Consider the following 27,872-nt stretch of genomic DNA (forward strand, 5'->3'; position numbering starts at 1 on the left):
CTGTCCACTCCAATCCAAACAATATATTAAAACCCCAAAACCTAAAATATCACCCTCTTCCAAACCTAGCCCCCACCTCCAGTTCCCACAGTCTATGCCCCACAGGTAACAAGGCCCCTTCGCAATTCCCACAAACCAGCCCTTTCTTTGAATACCGACCTCCAACTTTCTTCAGCCAACATGCCACAAATTCCAAAAGTTATCATTCCCATAACTCATATATAACAAATCCCAGCCCCCCCCAGCTACTTAAACTATACCACAACCCACAATTTACAAGCCAAAGTAATTATCTACATATACTATTACCAATAAAAACCCAAACTTAACAAAATACAACCTTAAAACATAGACATATAGATAGACAAACCTTACAAGCAAAATCACAAGGGACTATTCTTAGCACCACTGGATTGAACATATATTTTTTGTATTCCTTAATGACAAAAATAACATTAGGTCACTACTGGGTTTTCTGTGGCTTCTCTCCTGTGTGGACTCTCTGATGTTTTACTAGGTCTGACCTCTGAGCAAAACATTTCTCACAATGCTGGCATTTGTGTGGCTTCTCTCCTGTGTGGACTCTCTGGTGTGTCATTAGGTCTGACTTCTGAGAAAAACATTTCCCACAAGGCTGGCATTTGTATGGCTTCTCTCCTGTGTGGACTCTCTGATGTGTCACTAGGTGTGACTTCAAACAAAAACATTTCCCACAATGCTGGCATCTGTATGGCTTCTCTCCTGTGTGGACTCTCTGATGTATGACAAGGATTGACTTGTAAGCAAAATGTTTCCCACAATGCTGGCATTTGTGTGGCTTCTCTCCTGAGTGGACTCTCTGGTGTGTCACTAGGCTTGACTGCTGAGAAAAACAGTTCCCACAATGCTGGCATTTGTATGGCTTCTCTCCTGTGTGGACTCTCTTGTGTGTTACTAGGTGTGACTGCTGAGAAAAACAGTTCCCACAATGCTGGCATTTGTATGGCTTCACTCCTGTATGGACTCTCTGATGTTTCACTAGGTATGACTTCCAAGAAAAACATTTCCCACAATGCTGGCATTTGTGTGGCTTCTCTCCTGTGTGGACTCTCTGATGTCTCACTAAGACTGACTTCAAATAAAAACATTTCCCACAATGCTGGCATTTGTATGGCTTCTCTCCTGTGTGGACTCTCTGATGGGTCACTTGGACTGACTTCGTAGAAAAACATTTCCCACAATGCTGGCATTTGTATGGCTTCTCTCCTGTGTGGACTCTCTGATGTGTCACTAGGTGTGACTTCAAACAAAAACATTTCCCACAATGCTGGCATTTGTATGGCTTCTCTCCTGTGTGGACTCTCTGATGTGTCACGAGGATTGACTTCCGAGAAAAACATTTGCCACAATCCTGGCATTTGTATGGCTTCTCTCCTGTATGGACTCTCTGATGTGTCACTAGGTCTGACTTCTGAGAAAAACATTTCCCACAATGCTGGCATTTGTATGGCTTCTCTCCTGTGTGGACTCTCTGATGGATCACTTGGACTGACTTCGAAGAAAAACATTTCCCACAATGCTGGCATTTGTATGGCTTCTCTCCTGTGTGGACTCTCTGATGTGTCACTAGGTGTGACTTCAAACAAAAACATTCCCCACAATGCTGGCATCTGTATGGTTTCTCTCCTGTGTGGACTCTCTGATGTATGACAAGGATGGACTTGTAAGCAAAATGTTTCCCACAATGCTGGCATTTATGTGACTTCTTTCCTCTGTGGACTCTCTCATGACTCAAGTATTCTTCTGTAAAGAAAGACAAGCACAGATGAGATTGAAAATCAGAGTTAAGAGAGGAGGGTATTACTCCATGGTTTAGCCCTCATTCATCCCTCCTTATTAGAGATAAAATTAAGAAAGTTTCTGTGAGTAACTGAAGCATGACCCTGCTGTTTATGGCCCTAAATCCATGGAACGATTGTATATTTACTTATAAGAGTCAACAAAGAAGAGATTGGAGGGGGTCTACCTTAAGGGAATCACTAGAAGGAGATATTCAGACAAAGGACTGTTGAAAAAATATTCCATTAAACATGTGCAAAAATACTTTGATTGACAGGTGGCATCATATCCTGTGAGACTGCCATCGAGTCCTAAGTCACAGCCCAAGGCATGATGGAAGCTAAATGCAGAGGTCCCTTCATGCTGTTTGGCACCAGGAGATGACTCACAACCATTACAGTATGCAGCTCTCATGCGGATTGGTGTGGATAGGATAGGAGTTGTATGTACAAGGGATGTTGAAGATGATGGAATTCAGAGAGGAGAGCTTGCAAATATTTGTATTATTTTGCAACTCAAGATAGAGAACCTCTAAGGATTTAGACGAAATCAACTGTGTTTGTGACTTATTTTTAAGTGTGAAAAGTGGTCAGTGCATTGCCAATATCTATATATCTGGCTATTTACTTCCGTACTCTGCTATGTTATTGCTGAGCTGCATCTCAAAGTGTCACCCTCAGATTGTAGTGTACACTGGATTTTGAACACAATCGAAATTCGGAGCCAAGAAGGACTCAAGATGCTATGTGCTAATGATTTTTGTCTGAGATATTTGCACCAAGGACCCATTGCATTCAATTTGGTTTCAGACCATCCCCCCCCCCCCCACCAGAAACATTCTAAAGTGATTTAAACCTTTTTGAACACTCGGTTACATGGATTTGTAACTGGTTGACTGGCTGAACCCAATGATGGCTCCTTTTCATCCTGGAGAGAAGTGATCAGTGGGGTCCCACAGGGTTCTGTCCTGGGCCCAGTGCTATTCAAAATTTTTATCAATGACCTAGATGACAGAATTGAGGGTATACTTATCAAATTTGCAGATGACACCAAATAAGGAGGAGTAGCTAATACCTCTGAGGAATGGATCAAACTTCAGTATGGCCTGAATAGACAAAGCTGGGCCAAAGCTAAAAAAATGAATTTCAACATAGGGAAATGTAAGGTACTGTACTCAGGCCGGAAAAATAAATGCACAGATATAGGATAATAATAATAATAATAATAATAATAATAATAATAATAATAATGATTTATTTATAGCCCGCCCAATCACAAGGAATCCAGGCGGGTTACAACAGTAAAAATAAAGATAATAAAATAAAATACAATAAATAAATAAATAAATAAAATACAATAAAATTACAGAGAGCGAAGTGAGTACATTCACAGTTAGGCCTGATTGAAGTTGGGCCTCTCTTTTTCACTCCCTCCCAGGTCTGATGATGATGTCATGGAGGGAGGGCTCTTCTTCTTGAGGCAAGGCTGCGTGACTCCTGGCTGAATGAAACTACATGTGAAAGGGATCTAGGAGTCCAAGTAGACCACAAGTTGAACATGAGTCAACAGTGTGATGCGGCAGCTAAAAAGGCCAATGCAGTTTTTGGCTGCATCAATAGAAGTATCGTGTCTAGAACAAGGGAAGTAATAGTGCCACTCTATTCTGCTTTGGTCAGAGCCCACCTGGAATACTGTGTCCAGTTCTAGACACCACAATTCAAAAAGGACAGAACAATGGAAGCAAGGCACAGGAAAAGAGGTTCAGCCTAAACATTAGGAAGAACTTCCTAACAGTAAGAGCTATTCAACAGTGGAATATACTCCTTCAGAGCATATTAGCGTCTCATTCTGGTTATTACTATTATTCCTTCTTTGAAGGGTTTTAAAGGTCTTTGAAGGACTTTAAACAAAGGCTGGGTTGCCATCTACTGGGTATTCTTTCAATGTGTTTCCTGCATGGTAAGGGCTTGAACCAGATGGTCCTTGTGGTCTATTCCAGCTCTATGATTCTATGATTCTAAAGTGGAATCATAGTGCCATGATTATGTAGTATAAAAGGGACCTCAGTCTTCATAGGAAAGGCAATGAAGTCAGCTTCCTTACCCACAGAGGCCACATTCTCGTAATTCTCCATCATCACATAATTGTACATAAGTGTCTGCTTCTTCGTCAACAGTTTCCATTCGTCCTCAGTGAAATATATCGCCACATCCGCAAAGGTCACCTGAAACAGAAAATAGCCCTCATCCAGAGAATGACTAAGCAAAAGGGGAAGAAAGCACATGGTTCATCCAAATATTATTTGATCACTTTAGAATTCAGTCCAGGAAATAAACTTTAAATTCTGTTAGCAAGAAAAAAGCTACTGCCTTTGAGATCCAGTTTGTCTAGAATCTTTTCAATATAATACATAATATAATTTAGGCCATGCCTGGGATATTGATGATGGATTAGGATACTGACTATCCCAACACATACAGTACATTTAACCACCAAAGAATTATGGTGCAGTTAGACATTTCTTGCCACATTTCTGAGACAAACGTCATTTTTAATAATGCTTCTGGGGAGCACTCTGGGCTTGAGGGCCACTGGGCTCACCCCATATTTAGATCCAGAGATGTTCTTCCATAGCCCCAAACATTTCATAGATGGGAAAAGCAAGACACATGTGGACAAGCAACCCAGAAGGCAGTAAAGATGGCCAAAGTTGTTTCTGAAGAAGAACACATAAGCTAGGAAGGGCACAGCAGTTTGCTTTTGCTTCAGCCTCCTGGGAAGGGCCATATCCTGTCTCCTTCTTTCCTCTCCTCTCCCCACTTTTGAGTTGATGGGGTGCAGACTCCATTGCACTCAGGAACTGAAGTGAGCTGAGAAGGGGGAAGTGGGAGGAGGACAGAGCAACCAGGACATTTTTAAAAGCCCCTGAAATAATGAGGTGTCAGAGGATTAACCAGGACTTTCTCTGCCAAACTCCGACAGTATTTTATTTGCTTCCTTTCATAAATTGGCCCAGCAGTGACACAGATGAAGCTATTAGGATAGTGATTCACCAAAGAGCTGTTGTACTTCGGCAGCCTCTTTCTCTTCGAGCACAACTCCTTCCGCTTGGCCTCTGTGTCAGCCATCAGGTGGGCAGGGGGTCCTTGTGGCCCTGCACTTGGTCAATTCCAGAAAGAGAGGCCCAAAGCCGTGTCCAAGGAGGCCGAGATGAAGTTCCTGAGAGAAGGGACCAGGATTAGGATTGGCTTGGCAAGAAACACTGCAGCACGCAAAGACACAAAGAACATCATCCTGCTGGTGAGATATGCAGGTGACATATGCCTCCTTTGGGCCAATGCAGAGGTGGTCATCCCCTTCCTCCCTCTGCATCAAATAAAGCCCCCTGGACCTAGCATAGATTCACTGCAGCTCCCCTACACAAGAGATACTCCATTCCTTCTTGGAGTGGTGGGGGATCAGGGGATGGGGAATTGGAGAGGGCCATGGTTATGTCCCCGTAGCTAGATGTGAAATGGTTGCATCATTTGTTGAAACCTCCTGACCTCCCTAGTGACTCTCAGAGGAAGATGCCTTCAATTTTGCTTCTCACTACATAAACACAGCTTCATGCTTCTTCAATACCTCACACCCAACACTCTCACTAGGCATGGAATGGCCATATGGGATTGCTTCCACAATTCTATGGTAGGACCTGTGTCAGTGAATGGCCAGTTTTAGCCTGATCCCACTTGTAGCAACACTGGAGAATAGAGGCCCAGTGTTTGTGAAGAATAATAATAAGGCTTGTATTAAAACTGTCCTCCCCATTTCTGATCCCTTTTAAAACCCATGTTCCCCAGAAGGAGCAGAGCTGTGTAATAAGAAAACTCTCTCAGAAAAGAGACACACTTCCTTCCTTTTGGCCCAAAGAGCCTGGCCCCCTTCTGACTCTGGAGCCTCAGGAGAGGAAAAGAGGCCTCTGTTCAATTGAGACCTCAGAGAAGGTTCCGGAACATTATTCCCCACAGTCACAAGCAGCACAAAATGTCCACCAGAACACAAAATGGCTGCCACAACACAAAATGGCCACCAGAACACAAAATGGCTGCCAGAACACAAAATTGCCACTAGAACACAAAATGGCTGCCAGAACACAAAATGGCAGCTGAAACACAAAATGGCTGCTTCCGCCTAAGCACTTGGCAGTTAACATTTTAGGCCTTCAGGGGAGAGAGAGAGACTGAGGGGAAGAGTGGAAGGAGGTCCTGGAGGGAGGGGGCCTTGGGAGATATAGGGCCTTCCTGAGATATTCGGGGTTCGCTTCCTAACAAAGGGGTTTCTGGCCTCATAAAGGATTTAGGGCAAACTGGATCTGAACGGCAGTAGTAGCCTTTTCTCTTGCCAATGGGACTTAAAGTGTATTTCCTGGACAGGATCTCCCAGCATCCACATGGCCAGAAAGAAAAGGGGGCCCTGCCCTGCAGTAAGGTCCCTCCAATCCCTCTGAACTGAGGACTACAACTCCCATGTCTTCTTTCTTTCTTTCTACCTAGCTGCCTTGTGTTAGTGGTGTTACTGCTCTTGTTGTCGTTGTGTGCCTCCAAGTTGTTTCTAACGTATGGCAACCCTAAGGAAAGCCTGTTGCAGGGTTTTCTTGGCAAGATTTGTTCAGAAGTGGTTTTGCAAGTGCCTCCCTCTGAGGCTGAGAGAGTGTGACCTGCCTAAGGTCACTCAGTGAGTTTCCATGGCCAAAAGGGCATTCGAACCCTGGGCTCCAGGGTCACAGTCCAATGCTCCAGCCATTAATCCACACTGTCTCTTTTTTCAGGCTTTGTTGTTTTTTGTGGAGTGGTCAGAATTCATTGCCGACTTCTGGGGAGCCTCTCCTGGGGTTTTCTTGGCAAGAGTTGTTCAAAGGAGATTTGCCATTGCCTTCCCTGAGGCTGAGAGAGTGTGGCTTCTTGCCCAAGGGACCCAGATGGTTCCATGGAGGAGTGGGGCACTAGACTCTGGCCTCCAGAGTTGAAACCCAACACTCAAACCACTGCACAACACTGCCTCCCATTCCCATGTACAACTTGTGAAATAATTGCAGACTTATTTCTGTTCTTCATGTGTGTCTTCAAGTCATTTCTAACTTATGGTGACCCCAAGGCAACCTTATCATGGGGTTTCCTTGGTATGTTTCTTCAGAGAGGGGTCTCCAATGCCATTGAGGCTGAGAGAGTGTGACTTGCCAAGGGTCACCTAAGTCCAAAACACACTGCAGCAATAATCCAGTCTTAGATTGCTTTAACTGCCCTGGGTCAGTGCTAAGGAATTTTGGGAAATGTAGTTTTGTGAGACATTGATCCTTCTCTGTCAGAGGGCTCTGGTGCTACAATAAGTCCCTCCCTCCCAACACTTTCGCATTTCCCCCCAAAACCAGCACAAAGCTGGCAGATGGAAAGAGGTTTTAAAGCAGCATTTAAATCTACCATATTTGTTATTAAAACACTAAATGCCCCAAATGCTATTATCAGTTTTATAGCTATTATTACAAACTCCTCAAGTACCTTTATTTTCTGGAGTGAGATGGGCTTTTCCAACTGACTCTCTGTGATGATCTCCGGTGGTCCAAGCAGCCAAACTGCGGCCCTGTAATAATAATAATAATAATAATAATAATAATAATAGTTTTATAACCTCTCTTCAGCCAAAAGGCTATCAGAGTGGATTACAAATTGTTAATTAGACATTTAGACATTATGGCTCTTAGCCCAGGAGACCCTTAACTTCCTCAAATCACACTGCCATCATCCAGTGAATTATAAAAGGGTTTCCCTTAATCTACACTGGGACCAGTTAAGGAATCTTATTTCTACTTCTTTACTGATCTTCCCAAGCATCAACTGATCCAAGACACGTGTAAAAGGAGCAATGAGTAGTAGATAGTCCAAGGAGATATTTACTATAAATAACAAAATATAACTGAAATATAAGTCATACAAGATATTAAGAATCTTGCAGGTACAATATTTGTAAGTATATAATATTCAGTTCATATAAGCTATTAAAATAATAAATAGACCTAAACCTCCAATTCTGAGACTAACTTCCAAGATCCGCTCTTTAACTCTCTCTCTCGATCTCCAACCGACACAATTCCCCCAACCATCTCTTGGTCTCTCAGGCCTTATATCTCCTTCTCACGGAAGCTTCCAGAAGGACCTTCATCTTGCTCTCTGATTGGTCAAGAGAGCCTTCCGTAGCAGTGATGTCATTCTGCATTTGCATAAACCTCCCTTTACTGCCTGAAGAAGACCTCCATTGACTGGAGCCCAGTCATTACACTTTCCCAAGGCAAGGCTTGCACCTATTTCCCAATGTTGTTCTTGGGGTCTGCCTTCCAGTTGTTTCCAGGTCTTATGGTGACCTTATGGGAGTCTCTGAAGGGGTTTTCTTGGCAGGTTTCTTCAGAGTGGGTTTCCCATGGCCATCCTCTGAGGCTGAGAGAGTGTGACTTGCCCAAGGCTTTAGTTCTTTTGGAAGCCTTTTTGCTTTATCTTCTAGAAGGCAGTTGAAGTGTTGCTTCTTGCTCTGAAGAATGAGAGGAACCTTCTGGCATCCAAAAGGCTAACATTATCTGGAGTTATGTCTGATAATATGTATAAATAGGATTGCAATTCCTGTTCATTTATTAAAAGGTTTATAGTGCACCCCATATCCTAGATTCTCATAGCTTTGTCTCTTAATAGCAGTTAACTGTAAAAAGTTTGTTAAACAGATGTAATATGTTATAATATAATCTCAAAATCTGTATAGATGGCTTGATTTAAGGGTAACATTTGTAAATGAGGAGGTATGGCCGTATTTTACCATACCATCAAACTAATCTAGTTGGGTAGTAAAGTCTAATGAAGTTACCCCAATCAGTTGCATCTGATTAATTTGTATTCATTAATTAAATTAGTTTGCTGAGGCACCAGAGCTCTCTGGCAGAGAAGGCTCAATGTCTCAGGACACTACAGTTCCCAGAATTCCATAGCACTGAACCAGGACAGTTAAAGTGGAGTTAAACTAGATTATCTCCTCAGTGTGGATGCAATTTAAGAGAAGGCAACTGTTACGAAGGGAAGGAGAGATGTAGATGAAATAGATGAGGAGAATGACAGGAGGCTAGTTGTAGATGTGGCTGAAATGGATGGGGGCTCTGAATTTGGCTGCCAGGGATGGGGAAATGGAAGGGAGGAAGAAAGGTGCAGCTGTCATTCAGGTGAGGCTAGCATTCAGGTGAAAGTGGAACCAGGCTCCTTTCTTCACCCCGGAAGTGCAAAGGTTCAGGATGCGTTCAGACCCCCACTGAGCATGCGCAAGGGTCCCAGTTAAAATCGTTGAATCTGAATGGTAAGCACCGTGTGGTGATACAATTTGCACTCGCTCCGCTTTGCCTGAATCCGCATCATGTGACTTGCCTTGGATTCAATTCCCATCTATTCGGAAGAGTAATGGAAGGGCACTTTGTAGTTTACCTCTTGCTTGGACAGGGGATATGATTGTGGTTTTGAACTAATATGTCTTGAATGTGGTGCTCTATTACACAATATCATAGAGTGGTTTGTGAGGTGTATTAAAACTATCTTCCCCATTTCTGATCCCTTTTAAAACCCATGTTCCCCAGAGGGAGCAGAACTGTGTAAGAAAACACTCTCAGAAAAGAGACACAAAAGACACACTTCCTCCCTTTTGGCCCAAGGAGCCTGGCCTCCTTCTCTCTCTGGAGCCTCAGGAGAGAAAGAGAAGCCAATGGTCAGTTCAACTGAGGCCTTAGAGAAGGTTCTGGAACATTATTCCCCACAGTCACAAGCAGCACACAAAATGGCTGCCAGAAAACAAAATGGCTGCCAGAAGGCAACATGTGAGTCTGGGGCAGGGGGCGGGGTCTTCCAGCTGCTCTGCCCCCATTGGCCAGCTTCAAGAAGAGGCGGAGCTTCAGCTTCTATATTTAGCTCTCGGTGGGGAAGAGAGAATGAGGAGAGAGCAGCAGCGTTTTAGAGGGAGAAAGAGATAGACAGACAGACATTAAGGGAGGAAGGAAGGAAGGAGAGAGAAGGGGGAGTGGAGTGAAGCGACAGCAGAGAGACAAGGCCTGGAACCACTAGGCTTCACTGCTGCCCTGAGGTCTGGCTGGGCCTGGCTTGGGTCTACTGCTGCTGGTGCTTTCCTTTGGCCACTGCCATTAAGGTGGGGAGGAAGGAGGCCCAGCAGTCCTTCTAGGCATGGCCCACTCTCTCTGAAGGTGGCAGAGTGGGGCTCCCCAAAAGGGATTTCAATTATGTTAATGGTTGCTCTCATGCTGTAGCAAAGATGATGATGATGATGATGATGATGATGATGATGATGATATCAGGCCTGGGGGGGGGGGGATGGAGCTGCCGCCAGACCTTAATCATCATTAATGCCACTGTCGCTAGGCCTTCTTGCTCTGAAGCACTGTAATGGCCATGGCTCAGTGTCATGGAACTCTGGGACTGTTTGGAAATCCTGTTTGGGATCCCTTCTGACTTTGAGGCCCTTTCACCCTCCATTTTGGGGTCCCTGGAGGCCTCAAACTGCCAAATGCCAAGCACTGAGGCAGAGGCAGCCATTTTGTGTTCTGGCGGCCATTTTGTGCTGCTTGTGACTGTGGGAATAATGTTCCAGAACCTTCTCTGAGGCCTCAGTTGAACAGAGGCTCCTCTTTCTCTCCTGAGGCTCCAGAGTCAGAAGGAGGCCAGGCTCCTTGGGCCAAAAGGAAGGAAGTGTGTCTCTTTTCTGAGAGGGTTTTCTTATTACACAGCTCTGCTCCTTCTGGAGAACATGGGTTTTAAAAGGGATCAGAAATGGGAAGGAGAGCTTTAATACAAGCCTTATTCTTCTAATTCACAAACATCGGTCTTTGGCTTCTAAGAGGAGGCTTGTTCCCCAGAAAAGGCCAAAAGGAGCTCCTTTGGGAGTTTTTAAATGTCTCCCCAGTTTCCTTATTAATAGATTTTCAGGCAAGAAGGAAGACCAGACCATCTCATATTATCAAGAATGAAACAAACAAGCAAACATATAAACAAACAACAAGGATAAGGGACTGTTTGGGGACTTTTGTGTTCTCACAGCCATCGGGTGCGATCAGGAAAACCTTTCTTTAGGATCAGAAATCCTGTTTGGGGCCCTTCCGACTTTGAGGCCCTTTCATCCTCCATTTTGGGTTCCCAGAAGGCCTCAAACTGCCAACTGCCAAGCGCTGAGGCAGAGGCGGCCATTTTGTGTTCTGGTGGCCATTTTGTGCTGCTTGGGATTGTGGGGAATAATGTTCTGGGGACTCAGGGCCAGTGGGGAGGCTGGGCTTTGGGGACTGGAAGAGAGAGTTGGGACAGAGACCCTCCCTTTGGGCCCGAGCTGGGGGGGTCCCACGGGTCCTTGCCTCCCCCTTTGGGAAAGCGGACCCCCTCAGCCCCCTGGACTCACTCCTGCCACTCATTTCTAGAATGGCTGGGACTCAGAGGAGTTTCCTAGGCATGGTCACCTTCTGCCCTCCATGGCCATTGGCGCTGATCTTTTCCCCATTGCCTTCCCTCCCTCAGCCCTTGGTCCTCCTCCTCCTTCGCACTCAGAGCAACCCTTCTCTACGGCTGAGGAGACGGCCTCTGACCCAGGGAAGCTCCGGCCATAAAGGACTGAAGGAGAGGCCTTTCTGGGGCTGCAGGAATCAGTGTCTTTGTACTGAAGGTAGGCCTTTATTCCTGGAGCTGAAAGAGGACCTTTGTTTAAATGTTTCAGTCCAGGATTGTATGGAAATGTTGCAGCTGAGAGACTGAGCCCATGCTTTGCAGGCATAAAGCCCCAAATTCGCTCTCTAACAGCATTGTCTTCCAGAAGGTGGAAGGGAGATTTCCAGACCTCAGACACACAGTGCGCAAGTGAGTCCTTTTTATGGGAACTGTGTGTGTATGTGTTGTTTACTAGAACTTTGTGAGATATTAGTTTCACTGGGTTTATAAGATGAATTTATATACGTCTTCATTTACCCCAAATGAGCATAATCCAGGGTGCAATATTCAAGTCATAAAGCTATACATTTATAGATATTTGTTATATCAAGTGCAACATATTCAGCAGTGTGCATCTTTTTTAAAAATATTCAAGGAAAAATGAAGATATTGTGATTTTAACAATAGATCCATTCAGAAACAATGCACACAAATGTACATGCCTCAATTTCTATGTGGCTTTAGCAAGAAGAGGGAGGAGGTTCATACTTCATGCTCCTGCTATGACTGACATAGGAAACGCAGCAGTTAAGCTTAGAAAAATAGTCTCATCTGCAAAAATAAAGTAATTATTTTGACCAGTGTTTAAATGGGGAGGGGGCCACAATGATGGGAGGACATGGATTAGATCTGTAAGGTAATTCATGTCTCATCCAGCCCAAGAGCTAGAGCTTCTTCACCTGGGACATAGAGCAGGTCCTCCCCTCCTCCTCTGTGTGAAAGAGAAGTCAAATTCTCATCAGTGATGATGAAATAGCATGAAAAATTTGCATTCCTGCATTTAAAAATCTGAGGAGTCCTTAATCCTGTTGGTTAACCCTAGAGAGCAGACCCACTGAAACCATAAGTGACTGGTGAGTTAACATATAGATAAATCCAAATTATTCAGTGATTCTATTCTGATCAGGACTAGGCACAAGATAGAGGCTAGGATTAGGACTGCATGTGGCTGGAACAGGATATTCCCAAGACAAGATGGACAGGCAACAGTGTGGAAAATGGGCACTCTCCACATGGGCAAAGACACTATCAGAATTGTGACTTCTCTGCGTGCAGAAGGCTGCCATGGGAATTGGGTGATCCCTTTCCATCAGCTCAATCCTGGGAGAAGGGCTGGATCCCATGGAAGGGGAATAACCTGAGAAGAGAGAGCTCCTTTCCTGTCCTTCCTGACGAGGGGCCTGCCTGGGGAAGGGCCATTTGTAGACCCATTCCACCCAGAGCAACACTGGAGCATAGAGAGTTCTGCTGGTTTGGCCACTGGGAGAATGAGGAACCACCAGGCCAGACAGCCTGACCCAGCAAAACCCTCTATGCTCCAGTGTTGCTCCGAGTGGAATCAGACTACAACTGGCCATTCACTGACCCAGGTCCTACCATACAGTTGTGGAAGGCATCCCGCATGGCCATTCCATGCCTGGTGAGAGTGTTGGTGTGAGGTATTAGAGAAGCATCCAGCTGTGTTTTTGTAGTCAGAAGCAAAATGAAGAAATCTTCCTCTGAGGGCATTGTGGACCTCTGCAGGTTTCAGCAGATAATGCACTCATTTCACATCCAGCTATGAGGACATAGTCAGGACCCTTTCCAATTCCCCATCCCCTGATCCCCAGCTACTCTCACAAGGCATGGAGTAACTGTTGTGTAGGGGAGCTGCAGTGAGTCTGTGCTAGGTCCAGGGGGGTTTGTTTGGTGCAGAGGGAGGAAGGGGATGCTCACCTCTACATCGGCCCAAAGGAGGCATATGTTACCTGCGTATGTCATCAGCAGGATGCTGTTCTCTGTGTCTTTGACTGCTGCAGGGTTTCTTGCTAAACCAAGCCTTATCCTGGTCTCTTTTCTCAGGAACTTCATCGCGATCCCCTTGTACACAGCGTTGGGACATTGTTTGCTGGAAGTGACCAAAGTGCAGGGCCACCAGGATCCCCCTGCCCACCTGATGGCCAACACAAAGGCCAAGCAGACGGAGCTGGGCTCCAACAGAAAGAGGCTGCCGAGGGTTAACAGCTCTTTGGTAAGTTGCCATCCTGACTATTCGTTTTATCTGTGTCTGGGCTGGATCATGAAAGCAAACGGAGAAGATACTGTCCCAGTTTGGCAGAGAGAGTCCTGGTTAATCCTCTGTCTCCTCATTTTTTCAGGGGCTTAGGAAATGTCCTATTTCACTCTCTTCTTCCCATTTCCTCCTTTCTCCTCAGGTCAGTTCAGTTGTTGCAAAGTGCATTCCAGGTTCAAAAGAGTCTACAGCCCATCAATGCAAAAGTGGGGAGAGGGGAGGAGAGAAGGTGGCAGGGTCTTGCCCTTGCCAGGAGTCTGAGCCAAAAGCAAAATGCTCTACCCTTTCTCGCTTGTGTGATCTTTATCATTAACAACTTTGGCCATCTTGACCCACTTCTGGTGTTGCTTGTCCACATGTGTGTTGCTTTCCCCATCTGTGAAATGCTGGATGATATGGAAGAATATCTCTGGACTTAAATTGAGGGTGGGCCCAGTGGCCCTCAAGCCCAGAGTATTCCCCAGAACTGTTTATTAAAAATGAAATTTGCCTCTGAAATTAGGTGAAATATGGCTAAATGAAAATTAATATACATGTTGGAATAGCCAGTATGTTAATCAATCAATAATATTCCAGAAATGGCCGAAATTATATTGTTTATCATATTGTATATTATATTGAAAGGATTCGAGACAAACTGGATCTCAAAGGCTGTAGCTTTTTGCTTTCTTGCAGAATTTAAAGTTTATTTCCTGGACTGAATTCTGAAGTGTTGAAATAATATTTGCAATGCACCATGTGCTTTCCTCCCCTTTTGTTTAGTCACTCTCTGGATCAGGGCTATTTTCTATTCCAGGTGACCTTTCCGGATGTGGCTGTATATTTCACTGAGGAGGAATGGAAACTGTTAACGAAGAAACAGAGACTGATGTACAGTTATGTGATGATGGAGAATTATGGAAATGTAGCCTCTGTGGGTAAGGAACCTGAATCCATTTCACTTCCTTTGAAGACTGAGGGCCCTTTCATAATTCACTGTCAGAGTGCTATGATTTCACGTTAGAATTATAAAATCAAAGAGTTGAAATAGACCACAAGGACCATCCGGTTCAATATTCTGCCATGCAGGAATAGACATTCAAAGCAACCCCAAGGGATGGCCATCCAGCCTCTGTTTAAAGACCTCCAAAGAAAGAGACTCCACCAAACTCTGCGGGAGTATATTCCACTTTTGAAGAGCTCTTACTATCAGGAAGTTCCTCCTAAGGTTTAAGTGGAATCTCTTGTCCCTGTGGCTTGCATCCATTGTTCCATGTCCATTAATTTGAAATTAATAATAATAATAAGCATAATGCGATGCCACCATGCTCTGATGGAGTATATTCCACTGTTGAATAGCTCTTATTGTCAGGAAGTTCCTCCTAATATTTTGGTGGAACCTTTTTTCCTGTGGCTTGTGTGATCGACTTTGGATTTATATAAATTTTGGGTACCAAGCGATCAAAAATCATGACCCCTGACTGACCCCATCACAGCCGCCATTATCCCAAAAGCGAGCTGACCACGTAGCCAGACAAGCCTAGCAGGCCATGGCTAAAGCAGAAAGGTAGATTTAAACCTTTAAAACCAGTTCTGGGAGTTGCCGTTGTCGTAGGCAACCTGAATGACGACAAAGGAAGTTTGCCTCACCTATTGATGGTATTAAGTACCCAGCCATCTACATAGTAGTCTTCTCCCAAAGAAGTGGCAGACCCTTTTGTGTATCCATTGTTTAACTTTAGTCTTAGTCAATAGATAGCCATGAAGACCTTTGTTCTGTAGGTAGCTATAGCCTGAGGATACGTTTCGCAGTATAAATAAAACCCAGATTCCAGCCCTCCTTTGGGCTTTCTGAGCTACAGTTCCAAACCTCAACTCTGTTGAGCAATCGCTCCGGAGCTCTCTTGGGCACTGTGCCCTGCTGAAATCACTTGGGCAAGCCAAAGCCCACTGTCTCTTTCAGGCCTCTTGTTAGCTTAGCCCGCTGGAACTTAGCTCCTAGCCATCGCGGTTGCCGCTTGCTTTCTGTTCCCTGCTGCCGTGTTCACTTACCAACATCCCTCACATCTGTCGCTTGGAGAAGACTCCTAAGGTAAATATTTCAACGGTGCCTGTATCCTTTCTCCTTTACCCCCAACTCTTCCCCTCCCTTGCTTTAGCATTGAATGTGCATGTGCGTGTGTGATCCCTTTTTGGTTGTGTGGCTTTAATAAATGTTTATGTTTTATTTGCAACTCATTGACATTGCAGTCTCTGTTTCTTGGGGTTGGACTATATGACCTCTGGTATACACATAGGGATCCAATCTGCTGCATGTCAGGGATGATGGGAGTTGTAGCTCTTCACCTCTGGCTCGAACTCACCACCTTGTTGCGCACCGACGCTGACCAGTTTTGGCCAGTGGATAAAGCTTTGCTCTAAAGCAGCAGAGTTTCAGAGAATAGGCTGAAGACCCTGACAAACTCTCCTAGCCTTCTCACTCTTGCTTCCACAGAAGTCTTCCCACTTCTTCAGGATCCAGCTGGCTCTTGTATCTTCACCCAAGACACCAGACAACTCAGTAGTCTTATATAAAAGATCTACTTTATTCTACTATATACAGCTCCAAAACTATCCAACAATACAATACTCCTCACTACTATCCACAAAACACACTGGGATTCATAGTCATTATTATAGTCCTTGGATCATACCACCCACTCTTGTCAGTATCCACCCAGTGGGCGTGTACAACCACTCTCATTGGCTCTCTTGTTTCTATCCAGAATTAATGATTTCATCATCTCAGCCTTGACCACTTAACAATTCTCAGGTGTGTTCAATTATCCACTTTACATTTCTTGTCCTTGGCATTCAGGACTTGTTAATTGTATTACCATGTACACCTGTGTGGTTGCTACTTGCTTCTGCTGAGTCACCCTGACTCTCACATACATGTTTTATTTCAATCACTGTATGTCCCATGTTGCTTTTTCCTTAACAGTTAGGACACGCCTCTTGTAAATTTGAGCTAATTAAATTCCCCTGATTCGATCCTTCCTAACACTTGCGTCCATTGTTCTGTGTCCTTTGTTCTAGAGCAGCAGAAAGCAAGCTTGCTCCATACTCAGTATCTCTTCAAATACTTGAACAGGGCTGTCATATCCACTCTTAACCTTCTCTTCTCTAAGCTAAACATACCCAGCTCCCTAAGTCATTCCTCAGAGAGCATGGTGTCCAGACCATGCACCATTTTGGTTTCCTTCCTCTGGACATGCTCCAGTTTCTCAACATCTGTTTGAATTGTGATGCCCAGAACTGGACACAGAATCATTGCAAGTGAGCCCTGACCAAAACAGAATAGAGTGGAACTATTACTTCCCTTGATCTTGACACTATACTCCTATTGATACAGCCTAGGATCACATTGGCCTTTTTAGCTGCTGCATAACACTGTTGACACATGTTCAGCTTGTGCTCTACTACCATTCCTAGTTCCCTTTCACATGTAATTTAATTGTCATAACAACTTCCTGTGGAATCTTGGAATTTCTAGTTTTAGTGAGGCACTATTGTTCTCCACTTTGTAAGGATTCTCAGTATCCAATCCTAAACTGCCAATTCTGGAATTTTGTGGGAAGGAGCCATGGAGATTAATGCTTTTTGCCCCTAAATGGTCCTCAGCCCATCCCAGAACAAGTTTCTTGGCTTTTGTGGCCCCTCTTCCAGCCCTTTGAGGCTCTGGAGAGGCTTCGTGGGAAAAGGGCCTCCCTTGGTCTTGCAATGGATCAGAGAGGGCCCAACAGTGGCAAAATGGCCTCCACTTCCACAAAGGGATGCTGTGGGATATTGAGGGGCAAAACATTATACCATATTTATAGGCAACACAATTTGGGGTTTCCCCTGAGATCCCCTGGGGTCCAATGTGACCACCCCACTTCCCAACAGTAGTTCATCCCTGTCTTAGAGATGCCTTAAGGTTGTTTTAAGGCTCATCCCTCACACTTGACCCTCACTAATAACAGAAACCAGGTCCCAGACTCCTTGTTCTGCCTTTCCTAATGCATTAGTTGTATAATGATTGTCTTGCCTTTCTCATGAAATGAACCTCAAAGTGTCCCTTTTGTGCATCACACTCTGTGGGTGTGTGTCTGTGATAGAGAGATGGAGGCAATGTGAAAAACAGAAAGGCAGGGAAGAGTTGCTGAAGGTCAAATGGTAAAGCAGTGCAGATGGGCAAGAGGCAGGGTTGGAGAGCGGAGGGAAAAAAGGAAGGGGATCAGGCCTCTGGGATCCAGGAGGGGAAGGCAGGAGCAAAGCCAGGATCGCCTAGCTTGAAAAACACACAAAGCATCACGAGAAGTAATTTGTATTGTAGCAATAAGGGTAAACATCAATCCATAAAATGAAATCCTAAACCTGGCAGGTAAAAATTGTCCCAAATAACTTTGAGAAATATAGACTTAAAATAGTAGCTTTGGCACGGTTGCTTAGAAAGTTGTATCCTAATCGAGTATCTCCCAAGCTGAGTTATATAACATTTCAAGCAGAATACAAGCTGCACATGGCGTGTTTATAGTGTTTATAGTGGCAACCCACTCATTAACTTCAAACTTCTAAAATGATTCATATAAAACAGAACAGTCAAATGGATATAGTGCAGAAAACACCGTATACAATCCTATTAATTCCAAAATGGAAGTTGTATAAAATTGTAATAGCCTGACTCTGGGTCATAATTATTTCAAGATATTTCATGGGTGTTTCTACATCTGTTCAAAAAAAAAATAATCGCAGATGCACAATATCTGGCAACTTTAACAGTTACCTGCTCCTAATAATACAATTATTTGCAAGCTCTCCTCTCTGACTTCCATCTACTTCACCATCCCTTGTACACACAACTCTAATCCACACCAATCCACATGTGAGCTGTATACTGTATTGGTTGTGAGTCATCTCCTGGTGCCACACAGCATGAAGGGACCTCTGCAGTTAACTTCCATCATGCCTTGGTCTCTGACTCAGGACTTTATGGCAGTCTCACGGGATATAATGCCACTTGCCAATCAAACTATTTCTCCACATGTTTAATAGAATATTTTTGCAACATTCCTTTTTCTCACTATCTGCTTCCAGTGATTCCCTTAAGTCCCCCTCCAATCTCTTCTTTGTTAACTCCTATAAATAAGGATACAATTGTTCCATGGATTTAGGGGCATAAGTAGTACGGTCATGCTTGGGTTACTAGCAGAAACTCTCTTAATTTAATCTCTAATAAGGAGGGGTTAATGAGGGCTAAATCATGGGTAACACCCTCCTCTCTTAACGCTGATTTTCAGTCTTATCTGTCACTGTGCTTCTTTACAGAAAAATATTTGAGTCATGAGAGAATCCACACAAGAAAGAAGTCACATAAATGCCAGCATTGTGGGAGACATTTTGCTTACAAGTCAATCCTTGTCATGCATCGAAGGGTCCATACAGGAGAGAAGCCATACAAATGTCAGCTTTGTGGGAAATGTTTTTATATGAAGTCAGTCCTAGTGACACATCAGAGAGTCCACACAGGAGAGAAGCCATACAAATGCCAGCATTGTGGGAAATGTTTTTCTATGAAGTCACACCTAGTGATACATCAAAGAGTCCACACTGGAGAGAAGCCATACAAATGCCAGCATTGTGGGAAATGTCTTTCTAAGAAGTCAGACCTAGTGACACATCAGAGAGTCCACACAGGAGAGAAGCCATACAAATGCCAGCATTGTGGGAAATGTTTTTCTCAGAAGTCAGTCCTAGTGACACATCAGAGAGTCCACACAGGAGAGAAGCCATACAAATGCCAGCATTGTGAGAAATATTTTACTTCAAAGTCACACCAAGTGAGACATCAAAGAGTCCACACAGGAGAGAAGCCATACAAATGCCAGCATTGTGGAAAATGTTTTTCTGTGAAGTCAGTCCTAGTGACACATCAGAGAGTCCACACAGGAGAGAAGCCATACAAATGCCAGCATTGTGGGAAATGTTTTTCTATGAAGTCAGTCCTAGTGACACATCAGAGAGTCCACACAGGAGAGAAGCCATACAAATGCCAGCATTGTGGGAAATGTTTTTCTATGAAGTCAGTCCTAGTGACACATCAGAGAGTCCACACAGGAGAGAAGCCATACAAATGCCAGCATTGTGGGAAATGTTTTTCTATGAAGTCACACCTAGTGGTACATCAAAGAGTCCACACTGGAGAGAAGCCATACAAATGCCAGCATTGTGAGAAATGTTTTACTTCGAAGTCAAACCTAGTGACACATCAGAAAGTCCACACAGGAGAGAAGCCATACAAATGCCAGCATTGTGAGAAATGTTTTACTTCGAAGTCAAACCTAGTGACACATCAGAGAGTCCACGCAGGAGAGAAGCCATACAAATGCCAGCATTGTGGGAAATGTTTTTCTCAGAAGTCAAACCTAGTGACACATCAGAGAGTCCACACTGGAGAGAAGCCATAAAAATGCCAGCAGTGAACTAACATTATTTTTGTCAATAAGGAATACAAAAAATATATTTGCACTCCTGCTGTGCTAAGAAAAGGCCCTTGTGAATTTGTTTTTCTGTCCATATGTCTGTTTATGTTTTAAAATTGTATTTTGTTAGATTTAGGTTTTAATTGCTAATAGAATAGATAATTGTTTCGGGTTGTAACTTTGGCTGGGGATTGTGGTTCGTGGTATAAGTTAGCTAAATGGGGGGCTGGGATTTGTTGCAGTTGGTTAGAATAGTTTTGGGAATGATAGCGTTTGGAATTTGTGGGATGTTGGCTGAAGAAAGTGGAGGCTGATATTAACAGGAAGGTGGCTAGTTTCTGGGAATGGCAAAGGGGGGCTTGTTACCTGTGGGGCCTAGACTGTGGGAATTGAAGGTGGGGGCTAGGTTGTAAGAGGGTGGAGTTTTAGGTTTGGGGGTTTTAATGCATTGTTTGGATTGGAGTGGGCAGTTCTGACGTAAACGCTGAATTTCTGACTATGTGTTCTCAATAAAATTCTTTGTTTCAACAGACTGGACTCATTGGTGTACAGAAGTTCTGCATTTGCCCAAAATTTACCCTTTCTTCTCTCCTCAGCCATCATCTCCATTCCAAGCTATAAGAACAGCAGAGGCAAACACACATACATTTATATATATATGTATATATGTGTGTTTGTGTGTGTGTGTATTATATCTATATACATACAGTATAGATAGACTTTATTTCCAATGCAGAGCCTTCCTTTCTTGCCTTTCCTGGGCTCCATTGTGGCCTCTTCGAAGTGTCCTCAAAATAAGGAAGGAAGGGGAGGTCACTGAACCCCTGGCACACTCCTTACCTTCCCTCAAAGCCCGCCAGTGGAATAAACAGCAGGAGCAGTAAAGCCCTGGTGATCCCTGCACATGATCAGAAGGGGTCTTTGGATGTATGTGCGCATGCACAGTCTCAGCCCTAAAGCCATTGCTGCCCTCACACTCTGTTCTGAGGGAAGGAAGGATGGAAATGGGGGGAAACCATTGTTTGTTCAGAGGAATGGCTGGAATGTCTTCGGGGGGGGGGGGCTTGGGGATTATAAGAAGAAGGAATCCCCTCTTCTCCCCCCAACCAAAACGTAGGGGGCCTGCCAGGTCTCCTCTCCCTCTTTCCTTCCCTGCCCCCTCCTCGGGGGATTCCTTGGGGCCCTGGTACTTGGGGGTTATCATGAGAAGAGAGGACAGTGGGGACCATTGGAGACAGGCATGACCATGGAGGGGGGTCCAAAGATAAAAAGGGCTTTGAGGAGCCCCCTCCATCCTGGAAAGTGGGGCACAGGAGAGTCCCTCCCTTCTGATGCCTCATTTGGAGAAGATTTTTGTGCCAAATAAAGAGCACCACACAGCATAGGCTTCAATAGCATTGGAAACAACATTATTCGGGGGGGGGGGGGGGGGGGAGTTTTCTCTGGGGTCTTGGGGGGAGGAGGGGGGAATCTGGGACCTGACTCAGGCACTCCCCCCCCCCCCAGAACCCATTATTAGAGCCTTCCACAGCTCACTGTGATGCTTTAAATGACCATTTTGCAAATAAAATCTCTCAGATAAGAGCCAACTTGGATGCTGACATTATTGCTGATGCTATAGGTGAGGTGTCCAGTGACTCTGTGAATGGGATCATCCTGGATCAATTTAAATCTGTGAGTACTGAAGACATGGACAAGCTCCTTGGAAGTGTGAAGAAGACAACTTGCCCTCTCAACCCTTGCCCTTCATGGCTAGTCATCCAAGGAGGAGATGCACTTAGGACTCACCTGAGATATATCATAGATGCATCTCTGAGGGAGGGCTATTTTCCATCTTCCATAAATGAAGCGGTGGTACAGCCGCCTCTGAAAAAGCCCTCCCTAAATCCCTTGGACATGAACAAATACAGACCGGTCTCCCATCTTCCATTTCTAAACAAGGTGATTGAGAAAGCTGTTGCTCTTCAACTCCACGTGGTCTTGGATGAAACAGATTATCTAGACCCATTTCAAATTGGCTTCAGGATGGGATACGGAGTCAAGACTGCTATGGTCGCCTTAGTAGATTATCTCCCCTTGAGTATGGACAGGGGAAGTGCAACCCTGCTGGTGCTTTTGGATCTCTCAGGGTCCTTCGATACCATCAACCATGGCATCTTTCTTGAACGTCTGAAGGAATTGGGGACGAGAAGGCAATGCATTGCAGTGGTTCTGGTCCTATCTCTTGGGCAGATTCTAGATGGAGATTCTTGGGGATAGTTGGTCCTCTAAGAGGGAGCTTAAATCTGATGTTCCTTAGGACACATAAACATGAAGCTGCTGGGAGAGATCATCTGGAGACATGGCATGGGGTGTTATCAGTATGCTGAGGAATCCCAGATATATCTCTCCATGTCCCGGACTTCAGTGTCAACTAAGAAAGGCATCTCCCCTCTGAATGAATGTCTTGAAGAATTAATGGGCTGGGTGAGAAAAAAACAGAATGAAGCTGAATCCAGATAAGACAGAGCTGCGTAATGCTGGAGATCCTAATCCAGGTATGGAGGTTTGACACGTGTGATCCACCTGTATAAGGGGTCACACTTTCCCTAAAGGACTATGTTAGTAGTTTGGGGGATGCTCCTGGATCCATCACTCCAGATGTCAGCTCAGATACATGTGACGGCGAGGAGTGCCTATTATCTCCTTCAGTTGATATGCTAACTGCACCCAGTCCTGGAAGCTGAAGACCTAAACACTATAGTTCTGATCTTAATTTTATTTCATTATATTTATCAATTATTTCTATTAACTGATTTTCTGAATATATCTGCTCACCTTTTTCCTCAAATAATTTTTCAAAATATGTAGTGAAAGTATTTTTAATTTTCCCTTGTTCCGTTATGATTGTGTTATTTTGTTTAATTTTAGTTATCATTTTCTTTTCTCTCTCATTCTTTAATCTATTAGCCATCCATCAGCTTATTTTATTAGCATTCTCAAATTGATTTTGCTTTGATCTTCTTAAATTTATAGCTATTTCCTCTGTCATTTTTTTCTCTAATTGTTCTTTCAATAGTTTTATTTCATTCATTATTTTTATCCCCTTTTGTTTGTTGTAGTTTTTGTTCTCTAATTTTTAATTCATTCCTAATTTTTTCTTCTTTCTGCTTTTCTCATTTTTAATTTCCATTGTTCTTTGTATAAATAGTCCCCTTACAAATGCCTTACTAGTATCCCATACAACCTTCATTTTTACCTCCTTTCCACTGTTTCCTTTAAAAAACATCTTTAACTCTCTCTTTACCTTATTTACAAATTCTTCGTCATCTAGGATATCCTCTTTCATTCTCCATCCTATATTTTTGTCCCAATTTATATTTAATTCCAGCTCTATCATATTATGATCCGACATCGTCCTTGGCCAAATTTCCATTTTTTTCTCTTTAGTAACCAGTTGCTTCGTCACGAAAAACATATCCAACCTTGAGAAGGATTTATGTGCATCTGAATAGAAGGTATACCCTCCTTTGTTCCCATTACAATGTGACCAAACATCTAACAAATTAAATTCCTCTTTTAAAACAAAAAACCTCTTGGTAATTTTCCTTGTGTTTTCTTAATTACTTTTTTCTGGGATTTCCTGTCCCAAATTGGATTTAGAACTCCATTGAAATCTCCTGTCAAGATTAATTTGTCATTATCAACTTCTCTCTTAACCTCCGCCAAATTTCTGTAAAAGGTTTCCTTCTTCTCTAATGGCCCATAAACATTAATCAGTACATATTGAACATTATCTATCAAAATCTCCACACACAAGAATCTACCGTCTTTATCTTTCTTCTTTATATCTCCATCTTTTATTTTTGTTTCCTGTAAACACAATCAATCAAAATGATTCTTCCCTAGATACTGCATTACATGCTTTCTCTTTCTCTCTTGGCTTATTCCTTTTACATTCCACGAAACTATTTTAAGCCCCATTTTCCTTTTAGAGAGGTTCTTATGTCTTTTATGTAGACTTTCCTATCTCTCCTGAGTAACCCTCTTCTGAGCTTTTGTTTCCCAAATTGTCAGTATTTACCTCCTTAATCCCTAGATTATCTCTCCTTCCTTGCCCTTTTCTCTGGGTCTTATCTTCTGTTTGTCTATTTACACTTTCTCCTTCCTTCTTGTCCCTTTCTTTATTTCTTTCTTCTTGCTCTCTGTTATCTCTGCTTAATCTCTCATAAAAGGCTTTTGCTTGCTCTATTGTACTTATCCTATATCTCCTGTGATGGTAATGAAAGATCACTCCTTCTATCTTATCCCATCTGTACAGTATCTCATTCTTATTGCAAAAGAATATTGTTAGGAATTTATATTCCTGTCTCTTTCTAATTATTTGCAATGGTAAATCCTTATAAATTTCCACTATTCTATCTTCCACAATCAATTTTTTCTCATAATTTCTTTGCAATATTTGCTCTCTCATCCTTGAGCTTGTAAAACATACCGTAATGTCTCTGTCCAATTTCCTTTCCTTTGCTATCTTTGAGCTAAGTCTAAATATCTTATCAATCTGTGCCTCCATCAAATCCTCCTCAATATCCACATATTTTGCCAGCATAGGTATAGTTTTGTCATATATTTGTTTGTCTTGTACTTTACTTTCCCTAATTTTAATTGCCCTTTCCCTATATCTGACCTCCTGCAGAAGATTACTCTGTTGTTCCCTTAATTGAGCCTTTTCCAATTCTTCTGGTTTTTTTCCAGACTTTCCGTTCTTTCTAATACTTCCTCCACCTCCACTTTCACTCCTGATATCTCTTTAGCTAAGTTGTCTATTTTACCCCCTAATCCATCTAGAGGAAAGGAGATTAAATGATGGTCAGAAAGTGGAAAGTCAGGTGCCAGGTAGTCAGAAATGGCGCAGTTTGCAGCAAGAACCAGGTCAAGACAGTGACCAAGAGAATGAGTTGAAGAGTTGGAGTGTGGTTGGAGGCCAAAAGAAGCCAGGAGAGAGTTAAAGAGAGATGTTGTAGGGTTATTGGAATCATCAACGTGGATATTGAAGTCACCTAGGATCAAAGTGGGGACTGAATCTGAAAGAAAGAATGTCAGCCATGATTCAAAGTCTGAGAGGAACTGGGTGGCAGAACCAGGAGGGCGATAGATAACTGCAACACGGAGCTGTAGAGGAGAAAAGAGTCTAATAGGATGAAACTCAAAAGAAGAGGAATGATAGCTGGTGGGGAAGATAGAACTTGAAACTGGCAGGAGTTAGATAGCAAGGTACCAACCCCTCCTCCTCGACCCTCAGGGCGGCTGGAGTGGGTGAAGGAGAGACCACCAAAAGAAAGGGCAGCGGAGGTTGTAGTATCATGGGCTGGGAGCCAGGTTTCTGTGAGAACGAGGAGGTTAAAGGATTTAGAGAGAAAAAGGTCATGAATTGCTGTTGCTTTAGGGGCAGCAGAGCGGCAGTTCCAGAGGGAACAGAGGAAGGGAAGCAGGGAGACAGGGAGAGGCCGAATGGGGATCAGGTTAGGCGAAATGTGGGGAGCCATGGGAAAGATAGGATTCACTGCCCAGTGATTAACGGGGGAAGGTGTGACACAACAGCAAGGATGACCCTAGCAAAAACAGCAAGGATGACCCTAGCAAAAGAATGGAGACAAAGGAAAGTTCTTGAAGTAGAGGAAGGCTGTTAGGACTATTTGATGCATTGGAAGCAGATAAACTCACAAGGATCTTACAGAAACAAAACAAAACTAAAATGTATAGATTGATAGAAGACTGGGATAAAGTGCTGGACTATATCAAAAAAGAAAAGAAGACTGAAGGGCATAAAACGGATAAAGAGAAAACAAAGACACAGCAAAGAACATACACTTTGGAAGTCTTTTAGTTTGTTTGTTGTGGAATCTGAGGTTGGATGTATGGTGAGTTTGGATGTAATTTAGTATGTTTTACAAGTTTTGTCGCTTGTGAATATTTGTATTTGTCAAGTCTTTTAATTGTATCAGTGTTATTGTTGTTGGTCCCATAGGTTTTTTTTTTTTTCCCTTTTACCAATAAAGTTAAAAAAAGTACAGAATCCTGAAATCTAGAAAGCATATCCAGGAGAAGGTATTTAGGCCACACTGCAAACAATAACCTCCAAACCCCACAAAACAGTGATACCTTTCTCCTGTTTGATGTTTAACGCTTTTTCCCAATGAAGAACCCAGTTGAGCTTCAAAAGCTTGTTTTATCTATTTTTTGCATTTTGGCTGGCCACTAAAGGTATCCCTGTTTTGTGGATTGTGGGTGTGATTGTGGTTTGCTGTATGGTCCAGGCAGCATGGCAACCTCTGCATATGATCCCTAGAGTAGGAATCCCTCTTCGTCTCATGGCTGTTTGGGGCTTTTCTCCCTCCCTCCCTCCCTCCCTCTCTGCCCCATAGAAGTCAAGGGTACTTACCTTTGCTAAGGTCTCTTCCAAGGGACTAGGATTCAAAGACATAGGTTCAATTTGCATTACAGAAATCATGCATTTCAACACTGCTTTAACTGCCATGGCTCAATTCTATGGAGATCTGGGATATGTAGTTTTGTGAGCTATGTCGCCTCTCTCAGGGAGCTCTAGTGTGAAAAGAGACTACAAATCCCAGAATCCCATAGCATTGAGAAATGGCAGTTAAAGCAATGTCAAACTGCATGAATTCCGCTGTGCAGATTCAACCATAAGCCATGTTATTCAGGAATATCAGTATCCTAAGGGATCTTGTAGCACCTTTGAGACTAACTGAGTGAAAAAAGTTGTAGTATATGCTTTTGTAGACTTGCGTCTGGAGTTTTGTGGAAGAGAGTTATGGCAACCCTAGTAGCCAGAACCTTCTTTTGTCCTCCTTTTTGTGAGAGGAGAGAGGGAGGCCGAATGGAGAGCTCCCTGGGAAAGAAGCTGTGTCTCTCCAGGATGAGAGGCCAGAGACCTAGGAGCAGGGCCTCTGCGGTTGGGGAGGAGTCGCTGTCTGAAGCATTGGACCTTCTGGGACCTTCCTTTTGTGCCCATGGAATACAACTGCTTGTTCCCACCAAGAACCCAAAATAGTCCTCTCCGAAATCCCTTTCTGGGAGCATTGGTGAACTGCCCTGGGCCCTACTATGTTGCAAGAAATAAAAATACACATTTGAAATAATGTAAAACAGCTCATGCTTAAATAATACATGCCTTAAAAGTGACACCAGATTCTTCCCATCCCACCCTGGGCTTCCCTTTCAGGTTAAAATGTGGTGGGCAAAGCAAGACCCACGGCTCCATGCATCAGGGACTTCTCTGTAAGCCACAGCGGTCAAAAATGTCTGGGGTCTTTTCGTGATCTTGGGATGTGAGGGGCATTTCCACTATGTTTTGTGGGACCCCTGGGTCAATATAACGCCATAAGATGAGGTGTCCTCCGCTCACTTCCCAGAAGCATGGCGAAAACGTCCCTCATGTTGATGTTGATGTTTCTAATTGTTGCTTGCTTATTTTAACCAATTCTATTTTATATTATTGCCTATTGTTTTATACATATTTTGTAGATTGGCAGGTTTTATTTTTATTGACTTGACCATTTGTATGTACAGCACTGTGTACATTTACAGCGCTATAGAAATAAATGATGATGATGATGATGATGATGATGATGATAATAATAATAATAGTATGTTGCACTCTCTCAGCCTCAGAGGATGGCCATGGGAAACCCACTCTGAAGAAACCTGCCAAGAAAACCCCTTCAGAGACTCCCATAAGGTCACCATAAGACCTGG

General features: G+C 43.5%; 2 protein-coding genes across 2 annotated transcripts in view; both read right to left on the bottom strand.

Annotated features, from left to right (window-relative positions):
* LOC149278070 (uncharacterized) lies at positions 1-27,553 on the bottom strand. Its single transcript, XM_089502425.1, has 2 exons — positions 27,523-27,553; positions 1-1,857 (listed from the first exon to the last, which is right to left on the bottom strand). The coding sequence occupies exons 1-2, from the start codon at positions 27,551-27,553 to the stop codon at positions 464-466; spliced, it is 1,425 nt and encodes a 474-aa protein (XP_089358551.1). The 3' UTR covers positions 1-463.
* Positions 1-27,872, bottom strand: part of LOC149278062 (uncharacterized) — a 498,960-nt gene that overhangs the window by 288,044 nt on the left and 183,044 nt on the right. The window lies entirely within an intron of this gene.

This window comes from Sceloporus occidentalis, unplaced genomic scaffold (genome assembly GCF_023333645.1).
Source record: "Sceloporus occidentalis isolate IW3139 unplaced genomic scaffold, rSceOcc1.0.p SCAF_202, whole genome shotgun sequence".
Lineage (NCBI taxonomy): Eukaryota > Metazoa > Chordata > Lepidosauria > Squamata > Phrynosomatidae > Sceloporus > Sceloporus occidentalis.

What these genes read in the sequence shown, in the direction of transcription:
- LOC149278070 (XM_089502425.1), bottom strand. Translation starts at nt 27,553, where the DNA reads ATGAGGGACGTTTTCGCCATGCTTCTGGGAA. An exon ending in TTTCGCCATGCTTCTGGGAA is followed by an intron (nt 1,858 to 27,522) that starts GTGAGCGGAGGA and finishes GGGATGAATGAG; the next exon opens with GGCTAAACCATGGAGTAATA.